Genomic DNA, 15,364 nt, shown 5'->3' on the forward strand with positions numbered 1-15,364 from the left:
AACAGAGAAGTAACACAATTTACAAAGTAAGAACCTAGACTGACAACAGACTTCTCAACAACAGAAGCCAAAAGAATCATAGAATAGTACAGACTAAGTGCTGAGAGAAAATAACTATCAACTTAGAATTCTACATAGCTAACTATCATTCAATAGCAATAATGAAATAGACATTTTTAGTCAGTGGGAGAGTTTACCATTTATAGAGCTTTGCTGAAATAGCTACTAAAAAGGATGTGCTTCAGGAAGAAACACTGAACCTAGAAAGGAAACGGGATACAAGAAATTCAAAACATAAAAACAAAACACAATAAACTGCTGCTGCCTGCTAAACTCACATCTCATACTTCTTTCTTTTCCTAAGTAAGCAATCAATCAAAGTATTAAGTCTTTCAGGTTATCCATCCCACTACTTTGTAAACATTACCAAAGAAACTAGCTGACCTCAGTTTTTAAAGAATGAATGCATGGGACCCACTCTAGATGTACTGTAACTCTGGGAAGAATGGGCAGGAATTTTTTTAAAAGCCCACCAGATCAAAAGGATAAGCAGGTTTAGGAACTTCAGATCCTAGCATTTCCTTTATTCAGTAGTTCTCAAAGTATAACTCCTCAAACAGCAGCATCATCTTTACCTGGGAACTTGTGCAAACTCAAAGTCTCAGGGCCCACCTCTGATCTACTGAATTAGAAATTCTGGGGATGGACTCAGCAACTGTGCTTTTACAAGCCCTCCAAGTGATTCTGATGTCAGCTCAACTGTGAGAAAGCTGCTTTGCTGTAGTCTCATGCCCATATTACTGTTTGTTGACATTTCTACATGAACAAATTCCTGCTGCTGCCCTGTCTACAAAATCTTCCCATTTAGTCCTCTAGAGTGATGTGCCATGGTTCACCAATTCCCATATATTCTTAATCTCTTCACTGAATTTTCTTTCCATCTTTTGCCTTAACTGAACCTGGTCCAATTCTCTCATAGAGTCCTCACATAAAGGCTGTTCACTCTTCCCAAACCCCACGTAGCTCAGGATCTGGAAAGTATCCTAACTCCGTGTAACTCCAAAACCATCTGGATAAAAATCTCATCTTTTCTGACACTCTTCAGTCTCATGGCTTTAGCTGTCAACTGTGTATGATATTCACTTTCAAATTTCTCTCATGATGTTGAGACCAGAAGAACCCATTGTCTACATGACACTTCCATCTGGATGCTCTCTCAAACTCAATATATAAAAATCTGAACCTGCTGTGTTTTCCAACTCTGTTCTTTCTCATTTTCTAATATATATATGAGTGGCACCACCATCTCTCCAATTATCCAAGTCCAAAATCTGGAAATCATCAATGGAGTCTCTTACTCAAATATTAATCCCCAAGCACTAGTCACCAATAACTATCAATTTAAACTTCTGTAAGTCCTCTAATTCTCTCCATTACAGCTGCTACTGCTATTGTACAAATTATCATCCCTTACTAGAATATTCTACAGAACAACAGCCTCTTAACTGCTTACTCTCCCTCCAGTATTACACTTCTCCAACTCATTTTACAGTACCCAAATTTCAAAAATATTTTAAATCATGTGGTACCTTATGAGGTGTAAATTATGTTTCAATTTTTAAACATCACTTGATCTTAAAAATTTAATATTTCTACTATTCTAAATCCATCATCATTCAGCACAAGAGTTTCTATCTAGCTCTTTTACACAATCGTTCAGTCACCAGCTCATTGATTTTCTCACAACTGTGTAACACAGAACATCAACCAAAACCAGAATTATCAAATTTGATCCAAATTAATTCTTAAAATTTATGAGACCTATAACTCTTAATTTCATATATACGAACTGTAATGCAATAAATTTTAGTTTTTGTTATATATAAATAATGGCACTTCAACATGTTTATAACATGAGCAAAATAAGAACATTGTAAAAAAAGTTTTTTGGAAGTCTGTGGAAAGAAAACATTTCAGATTAAAAAAAAAAAAATGAAAACTCACCATACACACCTGTAGAAGGGGTAGAATTGTTCATGGTAAAAGGTCCGTTAATGATGCCAGAAGAAAGAAGCTCATCAGATCCCCGCTGAAAAGCAAGAGCAACAACAGTCTATTAATATAACAAGTCTCAGATAATGATCCATATTTACTACTAAAAATATTAAAAGTTAATATTACTTCATCTGAATATCAGGGCATTTAAGGGGAAATCTTTAAGAATTACAAAAGCTGGGCCAGCCAAGTGGCGCGTTGGTTAAGAGTTGGCTTAGGGGCCGGCCGAGTGGTGCGATGGTTAAGAACTGGCTTGGGATGCCAGAGGGCCCCGGTTCGGATCCCACATATGAGGGCCAGTGACACTGCCCTCCACAGCTAAGATGCTGAACAACAGCTCAACCTGGAGCTGGGCTGCCGTGAGTCGCCAGCGACGGCGTAGGCTGCAGCCCTTTTGGCAGTGGGTTGCCATGGGCTACCGTGTGTAGCCAGCAGCCAGTGTGAGCTGGCCGCAGTGAGCGGCCGTCCAGAAGCGGGCGACTGATCTGCCTGTCCCAGGAAGAGCGCAATGATGGTGCCAACTTGGGCCAGTGAAGCAACGTCCTCCACAACTAGACTGAAGAACGAAAGGACAACAACTTGTCTGTTACCCTCCTCCAATTCCCCAATAAAATCTTAAAAAAATATATCACAAAAGCTAACAGTAAGTGAACTTTATAGTAAAGAATAATTACTGCACATCTACATGATTGTCAGTTGTTAAAAAACAGAACTGTCATCACATAATTGGGAGCATAATCTTGTACCCTTTTTTTGATTAAACCCAATCCTCTGAAATGTTACATCTGAAGTGCCAGAAACCATAGTTAGGGGTTGCATCCTGACATTATTTCTGTAGTATATTTTTAAGTACATTTAGTATACTAATGTTTTAATTATATATAGTGTGTTAAGTATGTTAAGTTTTTGTAATATATAAGTATTTGCTTATCTGTAAAATGAAGATCACAATGGTATCCATCATCCTCATGGGTTGCTCTGAAGATTAATATTTCTAATACATAGGTCTCATTAAACATTAGCAAATAAATATTAATGATTAATTATTCAGTCCTTTTCAAAAGCTATATATGCCAATAGTTACATGTATGCAATGTAATTAGTAATGGACAGCAATCGCCTGTCCAATAAAGGAAAATTTCTAAAGTTTTAAAAAGAAATACCATCTCCCAATCCTACCAAAAAGTATATTTCCTTCTTTCAGATGAATTAATAAACACTTGATTTTGAGATAAAACATGCTTGTAAAGTGAAAGCAATAATTTTCACATTTTATGTAACAAACTTAAAACATGTATCCATTTCTAATAACTAGACTTGAAACCCTTTTTGTATAGGGTTGCACAGGAGATTTAAAAAACCCCATTTATGATTAACCTTTGAGAATGAGAAAGATAAAGCATGTATCTGCTTGGGCATTACACTTTCTCCTGCAGAACACACGAGATCTGTTTAGAGCAGCGGTTCTCAACCTGTGGGTCGCGACCCCTTTGGGGATCGAACGACCCTTTCACAAGGGTCGCCTAAGACCACAGGAAAACAAAAAGATATTTACATTACAATTCATAACAGTAGCAAAATCACAGTTACAGAGTAACAACGAAAATAATTTTATGGTTGGGGGTCACAACATGAGGAACTGTATTAAGGGGTCGCAGCATTAGGAAGGTTGAGAACGGATGGTTTAGAGAAAAAAGCGAAGTTTTTCACTATAGCTATCCTTTTTTTAATGATCTTTGCATATTTATCTATTATCTCAGAATAAACCTGTAGATGTTAAATAGATCATTTTTCATTTTGCTAATTCACTTTTATCTTACTATGTACTTTATAGTATGATTCTGTGCTCCTCTTTGTAATCCTTTTATCGTAACTGATAGGCTTTCGCTATACTCTTACAGAGTCTTCATCATAATTATTTTTAATGGAGTCTTAAAATTCTATAATGAAATACTTTACTATTCCCCTATTATTAAATATTGGTATTACTTGTAATTTATTGATATCATAAATAATGCTGTATTGATTCTTTTACAATACATAATTTTCTGTATTTTATATTCTATGCATAAAATAAATATTTAGAAATGAAACAATTCTTATTTTTTGAGTGGAAGGTAAAACTTCAAGAAATCTCAAATCCCTACTTCACAATGTAGAGTAACTTTGAGTTACTACAACACTACAAGAGACTACTAAGAAACATTTTTACTTCTATAGAGATGTTTCAAAATATCATTAGAATTAGCACATGACCAACTCCTTTTAATATTACTCAAGAGTTTGGCTTACAGTTTGTGTAGTAAAGAACTTAACCTTGGCCAAAGAGAGGTCTGGCTTTTGCCTTCTCCTTGTAGGAAGGAATCTCTAAGCCCCTGGAAGGTCATGCCTGAGCGAAGTGTCTTTTTTTAACCTGGGGGCTTTAAGTCACTAGACAGTGTTAAGAGTGGGGGCTGGCCACACCTAAAAGACCAACTATGTGATTCAGGGTAGGGGCTTTTGGGCATGGCTGGAGAAGCTGGAGGCTGAAGCCTGAGGTTAGCTTCAAGGGTGATCAATTGTGCCTACATAAAAGAGCTGCCTCAATAAAAAATATAACCACCAAAGCACAGGTGAGCTTCCCTGTGTGACATCCTCCATGAATACTATCACATATTGACGCTGGAAAACTAATGTGTCTTGACTCCATGGGGAGAGGACAAAGGAAGCTCTGTGTTTGGTTACTTCCCCAAACTGTGTCCTATGTGTTTTTTCCTCTGGCTGATTTAAATCTAGATCCTTTCCCTGTAATAACCACTAACCACAAGTATAACAGCTTTCAGTGAGTTCTGTAAGTCCTTCTAACAAATTTTGGGACCTGAGGGTGGTTTTGGAAACCCCCAGAAAATATAATTGGTGTCAGGAGTGAGGGTAGTCTTTTGTGGACTGTGTTCCCTAACTTTGCAGTCAGCCTAATTCCTCTCATGGTTAAATGATAAATCAATTAAAAAATAAATAAAGAAGTTATTCACTTAACAGGTTCTTAAAAACTTTATTCTTAACCTTTGAATTACTATTTGGACTTCTAGCTGTAAAATAAAATTTTAATCTAAAAATGTGATTAAATATTCAAGCATAGAAAAACTGGAAAATTTAACTTACATTTATATGGCATCTTAAATAAATTAATACAACTTATTAACTGTAATATTTAATGTAGCCCCCCAAAATATAAACTATAATAATAAAGAAATGGTGAACACTGCAGAGTGCAGCAGAGTCTTTAAAATAAAACCATTTATAAGTTTGATAATTCTAGATCTTTCAATAGTAACAGGAAGAGTTTTTAAAACAGAATATGTATAAAATAATGCATAAGTAAAGCAGACCCTATAGTAGCAGGTAAAGTGTTGGCATGGATATTTTTATTGCCTCATTATATACAAAAATTAAAATACTTGATCTTAAAATTTCATATCTGGAAATTCTATTTTACATCAGAGATGGGGTTTACCATTCATCATATAGAATAAACAACACATCTCTGAAATAATATGATATTTTAAAAAACCTGTAACTTCTTGACCCTAACAATTTCAGGATACGATAAACAAAAGATAAAGAGAGCAAAAGAAGCTCACATTTGAAAATGCAGTCATAAAATATATTCTGATAATCACAATTTACTGGTCATGTTTTTCCCCCAAGAATTCATTTTCAAATTACAGAAAATAAAGGGTTTAAAAAATACATTATAAAGCTGAAATACCAAGTTATAGTACTTTGTAAAAGATGAGAAAAACACAATAGCTTTGTATTACTTTAAGCATTTCCTTTCTTTTAAAAAACTTTTCTTTCCTAGACATACATTCTCCTACAAACACATCACTACCTATAATTACAGACTACTTCAGTACAAAAAAGTACTTTTGAAAATTATACTTAATATTTATAAACTAAGTGTCTGAAAAGTAATTTTCCATTATAGTAAAGGAAAAGCAGTGCAAACCTAAGTAAAACAGTATCTCTCTCACAAAGTCTGATTGCTATGATAGATAAGGGAGAAAGGTTTAAGAGATGGATGAAGATAAGCATAATAAAGGCATTAAAAAAATAAATGGAAAGCTTGTTTGGATGAGTGACCACAGATGAGCAAGAGAAGGAAATTGTTAAAGAGAGAGAGAAAAAAAGACTCTGTACCACAGGTAAGCAAATTAACATTATAAAAAAAGCTTTAGCAAGTCAAATAATAAGGGCACTGGGGGGGGGGGCAGGGCGGTGGAAGAACACTGGATCAACAGTCGCCTTAGAAACACACAGTAAATTTACACAAGTGTAGCAGTTGTTCTGTGGACTTGTTAGCTCTATGGCTAAGTCAACACACTAATCAGCTTCAATGCCTCAAGTATCAATTATTAAAGCTCTCTCCTGCTGAAGAATAATTAAATACACAGGGCCAACAAAGCAAAGGAATACTGTAATTAAGCAGCACAAATAAAGTATGTCATTATCAAATTTGATGGGAAGTGGTTTTATTTAGCATTAAAGTGAGATTATTAATATGATAAAAGGCAATCCACACAACTGAGAAACAGCCACTAAAATAACACGGAAGGAAGGTTCTGAAAATAAACCATTAACTCATGGTTAAAACTTCAGATCATAGCTAAAATGGACATGAAATTCGAGAAGATCACTTGTTTTAGTCATCAAGATACTAAGAACATAAAAAAGAGGCTATCAAAAAGATTCACAATTTTCCATAACCCTAGAACTTTTTTAAATAAAATAATCTTAAATATTAAAATTAGTATCTACTTTGTACCTTGAAACCAAGGTAGTCCCCTGCTAGAAAATTTGTAGCAGACGGTCTAGTGACCCTTTGTGAACGCTTCCCAGAACAGAAAACTCATGTTAATCCTGCTGTTACTATGTTTTTCCATAAAAGAAGTAAAAGTGATATTAAGTAGCATCTCACCATGCTATATATATATATATATACACTGTTGATTGTGGTCTCCTAATTATTCACCTTTATATCCTCTTCCACAGAACCTACCATGTTTTGCATGTAATCTATGTTCAAGGCTTTTTTGCTTAGAAAATGAGTAACTATAAAGATAAGGGAATAAACTGAATATTCAGAGAGGGTTTCAGATTGTGAGGCAGTATGTGATAACTCCCAGTTTGTTTGTTTTTTTAAATATTTAGCCTTTTCTTAACATTCACCCTATCACAGGCTCATGTTACTCTTAAACACATCCAAACCCCAAGATACCCTTACAAATGACTTGGAGATCACATCCCCACAAATACTGTGGTCCCATCAACACTTCATCTACTAAATGAGTATGATTATTCCTAAACATTTTTTAAAGAACAGTTGACCCCCTGCCCCCCAAAAAGAATAGTTACCAAATTGTTTATTTGTAACATTTTCCTTTTCAAGGCTACCACTGTTGAGATTTTAGGACAGTGAGAATAAAAAGGGTGGTAGTTAAAGATGGGGCAAATTCTTCAAACGTACAGGTGTGGCAATGTTGAAAATCCCCTATTTATGACACAATTCATATAAATAAAATGAATTTGATATCTTATTTTTATGTGGGCATCTTAGCAATAAATATTAACATTTTTTTTAATGGCTAGCAGATTATTCCTCTAAAAGCTTTCTAATTCATGATATCCAACCAAAATGCCATTCATCTAAATATTTATTTAGTTCCTACTATATAGGCATAGCCCATACATATTGAATTCAATATATAGAATTGTCATAGCAATAATATTCATTCATTCAACAAATGCAACAAATATTTACCTTTTTTTTTTTCCTTTTTAAGCTGAGCCATCCTGCCACCTGTTGGCAGCTCAGCTTGGGCTGGAACTCGAACCGCTGTTGCTCAGAGCTTGCACCCTTCAGCAAGCTCTTAACCAACTGAGCCAGTAGGCAGGCCCCAACAAATATTTACTGAGCACCAAACTCGAAGTCAGGTCTTTAACTGGTGGGGAAAATCCCAGTGAACAGACAATAATCCCTGCCCTTATTTTATGGAGTTTACAATCTTGCAAAAGAAAAAAATAACTAAGAAAATTATATAGTATGTTTTCAAGTTATAAGTGCTTTTTAAAAAATAGGATAAGGAGTAGCCAGGGATAAGGAGGAGAATTAGGATTTTAAATAGGTGATCAAGGAACAATTTAAGAGAAAGTGACATTTAAGCAAAGTCTAAAAGAAGGTAGGAAGTAAGCTATGTTGATATCTGAAGGAAGAATGTTGTAGGCAGAGGAAACTGAGATAGAATGCCTTGCATGTCTAGAAAACAGTAAGGAAGCAATTGTGACTGAAAGAAGAGGAAGGGGAGAACAGACCCAAAGAGATTGGGAGGGTATGTCACAGCACGTGGGGCCTTGAGGGTCATTCTAAAAAACGTTACTGTATGAAATGAGGGGCAGAGCTTGTAACAGACGAGTGACATGATTTGATTTACTTTTTAAAGAATCACTCTGGTTGTTGTGTTGAGAATAGTCTGTAATATCGCTTCCCAAGGAGGGAAGCACAGATTACCGCAAGTAAACTATTGGGTTGTCAGAAAGTCACGATGTATTTTTTTTGTGTTTCATTGCAAAAATGCGTCATGACTTTTGCGACAACCCAAATGATGATAATCCAGATGAGGGGCCAAAGGAGTGGCAGTTACCATGGAAGAATGGTTGGATTTTTAATATACTTAGAAAGATTTGTTAATAAATTAGATATGGGTAGGAGAAAAAGAACGTCAAAAGATGTCCTGGTTGTCCCAAATAGGCTTCAATGTAAAATATTCTTATCCTATAGTCAGTCCATAGACATTTTAAAACATATTCTCTAATTCTCACAATTATGCAAAGTAGGTATGATTATCTCTCAAAAAAACCAAGCATCAGAGAGACTATATTATTTGACACAGGTCAGAGAGGGTAAATGGTACAATTAATGGTTTAATGGTTTATTTTCATGATAAACCGTTTATTTTCACCCCACATAACCTGTTCTCCTTAGTCTAATAAACAAATCTCCCCTCAATTATGTTATGCCAACCCTTTTATCCATTTATTCCATATGTAGACATTATTTTATATTAGGACTGTATATAAAGATATAGGTATGTAATCATCCTTTACAAGAGCAAGATAAACAAAATACAAGGCTAGCTAATACTTACTGACTGACTAGTTATGTGCCAAGTACTGGTCTATGCACTTTATCACACATATTTCATGTAATCTAAAACATGTTCGATTTTAAGATCCATAACTTAATCTAACATCTAAAAAGAGAAAGTGTTACCAATTAAGTGATAAATACAATATCAACTTTAAGATGCACTCTGACGTCAAAAATGTTAATATTTTAAAAAAATGTGTGCCTTAGAATCAATGAAATATCAAATCCTCACAAAATTCTAAGCGAATACTATTATGGCGGCCAATATGGGCTCAACTTACTACATCTCATATCACATTTATTAAAAAATACTAGTCCTACCCTTTTCATTACTGCATTTTAAGTTTTGAGCCTCTTGCAACTAACTTTTTTTTTTCCCCTTAAGGTGATAACTAATGGAATATTAGTGTGTAACTTTGAAACCACAGGTCCTTACAACCTGCTTGTGAAAGATATCTCTAAAACAAGGGGAAAATGTTCTCTCTCACTATGGCTGCAGAAAAAGACACAATTCTGGTCAGAAAACTGCTTACAAATGATATTTTTAACAAAGGAGTCTCAAGATCACCAGAATTCTTGAAAGCACAGCTATGTCCTGTAAAAGTAATAAAGGTCTGGGTTTTGGTTAATTGTCATGCTTAATAGTTTACTGTCCTAGTAGTAACACTTATATTGAAAACTATTTTCTGAAATATATATACACTTGTAAGTTTTTGTTTATTTGTTTTTTATTGGGGAATTGGGGGGGATCGGAACAGTGCTGGAGAATTGGGAGAAGGGGAACAGACAAGTTGCTGTTGTTTTGTTCTTCAGTCTAGTTGTGGAGGACGGTTGCTTCACTGGCCCAAGTTGGCACCATCATTGCGCTCTTCCAGGGCGAGGCAGAACAGTTGCCGGCTTCTGGACGGCCGCTCACTGAGGCTGCTGGTTGCTCACGCTGGCTGCTGGCTACATACGGTAGCCCATGGCAACCCACTGCAGCAGGGGCTGCAGCCTACGCCGTCGCCAGCGACTCATGGCAGCCCAGCTCCAGGTTGAGCTGTTGTTCAGCATCTTAGCTGTGGAGGGCAGTGTCACTGGCCCTCATATGTGGGATCCGAACCGGGGCCCTCTGGCATCCCAAGCCAGTTCTTAACCATCGCGCCACTCGGCCGGCCCACTTGTAAGTTTTTTTAAGCCAATCATTAAAACTGTCTTCTCACATTCATAAATAAAACAACATTTCTTATAACAGAGAGTTGGAAAGCCTAATATTTTGGGAATGAGGAAATGAAGACACATATGAGTTAAGTAACTTACACAAATCACACTACAAATAAAGAGTTCAGATCAGTATTCAAACCCATGTAGGCCAATTTCAGAGTCCATGCTTTTAACTGCTACATTACACTGCAAAAATATTAAACCATGACTGTTTTTACAATGAGATTAGTTAAATGAGTTACAGTATATCCGGGCAATGAAATACTAGGTGGTTATTAAAATGATGAAGCACCATACTTATCAACCCAAATATAAATTCACAAAACACTGTTCACTTTGAAAGCCAAATATTGGTTGTCGGAAAAGTCATGACACATTTCTGCAACAAAAAACATAGAAAAAAATATGTTATGACTTTTCCAACAACCCAATAGATTAGTTATAACATGTATTTTCCACATTTGTAAAAATAAAATAATAAAGATATACATATATCAGAAGCATATATAAAGGTATAAAAAACAAATTCACCTAAATGTTAAAAGGGATTATAATATCTGGCTTTTACTTTCTCTTTTATATTTGTCATGTTTAAATGTTAATTAACCAGAGAAAAGGGGGCTATTTTCATTTCGAAAATAACTTAAAAAATCTTGCCAACATCTGTCTCCTCCATAGCTGGGTCTTTCAATCAAATACATCTCATAAGGACTTTTGGTCAATTATACTACTGGCCATTACTGAACATATCATCATCCCAAAACATTAACAAAAAAATTTTTTTTATTTTAAAATGTCTTTTGCATCATTTAGTGATCTGCAAGCACTTCTGAATTTTATAATAGCCACACTGTATGAACTTAGGCTAGTTTTCACGTTTCTTTAGTTCAAGAAATAGCATTAAGAAATCAAAGTGGGGCCAGCCGAGTGGCTCAGTTGGTTAAGAGCTCGCTCAAGAGTGTGAGCTCTGAACAAGCGAGCTCTTAACAACAGCGGTTCGAGTTCTGCCCAAGCTGAGCTGCCACTGAGCTGCCAACTAGTGGCAAGATGGCTCAGCTAAAAAAAAAAAAAAAATCAGAGTTAATGGTAATGAGCCTTGACAGATGAAATGCATCACAAAAACTGAATTGTATTCTACCCTCCTTTTCATCTTAGTGAAGCTACAAATACACTTTACTGCTTTGGCAGACTGGAAGCTATGCTAATAATAATTCTAATAATAATTCTCTAATTCTAATAAAATGGTATACAATTTTTTCCTAGAACAAACCAACTTCCAAAAATAATGAAGCTTATTAACCAAATACTGCCCGAAATATTAATTTTCCTCAAGCCAACAGAGACACCATGGTGTAAAAAGCAGAACATGAGTTTTGGAAACAAACCTTTGTTTCAATCCAGCCCCCATCACTTCTCACCTGTCTGACCTAGGGTATTAGGTTATAATAACATTACAGGTTTGGTATCGTGCAACACTGGTCTAATATTATAACAGATATGCAAACTTTCCTCTTAAAAGGACTTCTTGTATACTGATACCTAGCAGGAGAGGGATAAAGTGCATTTTTTATCTGGGGGGAGGCAAAAGCAATATTGGTGAACAGAATGTTGATATTCTGTCTACTTTTTTTATTAACAATTGAGAGAGGCATTAAAGTCTATGTCTAATGCATTTGGCTATTTCTTTTTTCACCCAAAACTGTTATACAACGTCTCAAAAAAATTGTCTTACTTTCTTAAGCAGGAATCTTCTTGAATGACAAATTCTAAAATCTCAGGAGTGCTAGCTCAGTCTAAAAGACTGGTTTTCTTCAACTACTACTGCTCCGTGGCTGTGGGTGCTATTGCTCCAACACTCATCACTAGCAGTGCAGCTGCTGAATGAAGTTCCTGTGTGCAACAGTGACTGAGCATAAACCAGTTACTCTGCCAGTATTTCCTCCGCGTGTAAAAAAGGGAACTCTCCTAAGGTGTTGTTACTCAGCTACTCTTGCTCCTAACCTCCCAAAGTTATAGAGCTCTCAAATTCTATATAGATTCATCATTCTCTCCCTCTCTCCACTTCTTTCATATGTGCGCATGCGTGCACACGCACAAACCCTAGTGCTCAAATCACAGCACATTTTTTAGAGTCAGTGTCTAGAATTAGCCTAACAACCACCCCCAGGTTCAATGACTCTCTAAAAGGACTCACAGGACTTGGCATATAGTTGTGTTCTAAGACTTACTATAGTGGAAGGATACAAAGAAAAATCAGCTAAAGAGAAAAGTGTATGGGGAAAAACCCAGAGAAAAACAGGTGCAAGCTTCTAAGAGTTCTCTCCCAGTGGAGCCACATGGGCCGGCTTAATTCCTCCAGCAATGAATTATGATAACACATGTGGAGTGTTGCCTACCAGAGAAGGTCATTAGAGACTCACTGCCCAGGATTTATACCGGGGGCTGATCACACAGACATCCTCTGCTAAGAATGTACGAAAATTCCCGACTCCCAAAAAGAAAGTATAAATTGTATCATTTACACCAGCGGTTCTCAACCTTCCTAATGCCGCAACCCCTTAATACAGTTCCTCATGTTGTGGTGACCCCCAACCATAAAATTATTTTCATTGTTACTCTATAACTGTAATTTTGCTACTGTTATGAATCATAATGTAAATATCTTTTTGTTTTCCGATGGTCTTAGGCGACCCCTGTGAAAGGGTTGTTCGATCCCCAAAGAGGTCTCAATCCACAGGTTGAGAACCGCTGATTTACACAAACAGTCTAGGCACAGTGAGCCGCTCTTATCATTTAAGGACAGATCATATCCATGAGGGAACTATATACCAACCAAGGGCCAACCTTGTAGAGTCGTAAGTAGCCTTTCTAAGGATAGCAATCTCCATCCAGCCTGCTACATTAAGTATTTTCTGCACTTGCCAAGCCCAAATAGCCAAGTAAGTCTTTTTCTTGTAGTTCTCTGGTCAGGCTGGAATCCAGACACTTCTTTAGTTAAGGTTCTATTTCCACAGCTACTGCTGCTGCTGCTGCATTAGCAATGGACTTGAAAGGGGAAAACTGGAGGCTCCGTGCTGCCTCCATAAGATCAGAGACAGGACCTGGTGTTGCAGGGCTAAATGGGTTAAACAGCACAGGCTGTGGAGTCACACCCTCTGGATTCAAATCCTGGTTCCACTACTTACTATGTGATGGATAAGTTATTTGGTATCTTCGTACCTCAGTTTCCACATCTGAAATGGGGAAAATATAAACACCTTCCTCATAATGTTGTTATGAGGATTACATCCAATAATATACATTAAAGACTTCGTAGCTATTATTATTTAAAAGGAAGTTTCCTTTCTCCTCTGCCTAATGTTCTATCTCAGGTTTACTGACAATTAGAATAACCAGGGTCTTATACCTGTGGTCATGATACTACATCAGCAATGGCTCAAGTACCAAAATGTATCATCAATATACAGTGGAGAAAATGGACTTTATAATAAATGGCATTTGGACAACTGGGTAGCCATTTGGAAAAAGAAGAGTTGACTTCATTCCTCATACCACACACCAGGGAGAAACCCCAAATAAACCAAGATTAAATGAGAAAAATGATCACAAAAGTATTAAGGAAATATAAGTGAATTCCTTTATAACCCTAAATGGGAGAGCCTATGACTCAAAATCCAGAGCTATACTACTACTGCTACTGCTACTGCTACTACTAGTAACAATAATAATAAATCCAATTATCCACAAATCAAAAGCCTCACATAGCAGAAACTTTCATAAGCAAGTCAAATGACACACTGGGGAAAATATCTGCAATTCATTATAAACAATGGATTTATCTCCCTAATTTATCAAAAGCTTCTAGAAGCTGAAAAGAAAAATACTGAGTGAATAGAAAACGAACAAGAACCAACATACCAAAGAAAGGGGATTAAAAGCCCTTAAAAATATAAAAATATGCTGTACCTCACTCATAAAAGAATGCAACTAAAATAAGAACATTTCTCACCTCTATAACTGGCAAAATCCAAAAGTTCGAAAGGACAATCTTGGCAAGAACTGGGTTGTGCAAAATAGTACTAGCCTAATGGAGGCGAACCTGTTACTATTTACCTACAGAAAACCTTTAACCTTTGAAATAGCAATCGGATGTCTGGACTCTAATTCACAGATACACCTGCATATACGTGAAATGACATATGAGTATGTACAAAATTATTTACGAGGAGCTGTTTATTAGAGCCCAATACTGGAAATAACATAAGAATCCAACAGAGGACCTAATAAATAACTTCTAGATCCACAAAATATTTTGCAGCTGTTAAAGAATTAAAATGGGGGAACACTGAGGAAGATTCCCTATGTTTTGGTGAAAAATCAAAATGTGTAACAGTACATATAAATATGCTACCTTTTTAGAAAAGGAAGAAAAAAATATATTTGTCTTTATTTGCATAAAAAAGGTACTAGAAGGTTTAAGAAAAACTCATAAAATTGTTACCTTTGGGGAAAAGACAAAAAGTGGGACAACACTGCGAATGAGAGTTCTTTCTTTATATATAGATAGCTGAATTTATTTTTTGTTGAATTACTTGTTCTTTTAACTTTTATTTATGAACTTAATTTTTATTTTTATCAAATATATATACTATCCTATAACATATCAAATATTACAAAGGAGTTGATATGATAAAAGCAAATCTCTCCATCCATACCCCAATGCTTGAACAACCTTAGTTATTCTAACAGTTGTCCCCATAACCCAAATGTTTATACCACTACTTCTGAGTTACCAACTTTAAAAATAACCTGATTAACCTCTAATGTGAAAACTTTAGAATTTATCTCTTACACTTTCTCTTTATCCTCTCAATGTATGAAAAATATATTAATTTTAATACTTACGTAAGTATCTTTGAA

At 35.8% G+C, this 15,364-nt stretch overlaps 1 protein-coding gene across 5 annotated transcripts in view; it reads right to left on the reverse strand.

The window, feature by feature from the left end:
• Nucleotides 1–15,364, reverse strand: part of PTBP3 (polypyrimidine tract binding protein 3) — a 96,954-nt gene that overhangs the window by 62,090 nt on the left and 19,500 nt on the right. For 3 of the 5 annotated variants that reach the window (XM_019635881.1, XM_019635884.1, XM_019635883.1), the window contains one exon: nucleotides 2,005–2,089. In XM_019635881.1, the coding sequence (XP_019491426.1) occupies nucleotides 2,005–2,089 (85 nt within the window). Of the gene's footprint in view, nucleotides 1–2,004; nucleotides 2,091–15,364 lie in introns of those variants that run through there. The other 2 variants (XM_019635882.1, XM_019635885.1) reach the window with 2 other exon arrangements.

Source organism: Hipposideros armiger, unplaced genomic scaffold, assembly GCF_001890085.2.
Source record: "Hipposideros armiger isolate ML-2016 unplaced genomic scaffold, ASM189008v1 scaffold_24, whole genome shotgun sequence".
NCBI lineage: Eukaryota > Metazoa > Chordata > Mammalia > Chiroptera > Hipposideridae > Hipposideros > Hipposideros armiger.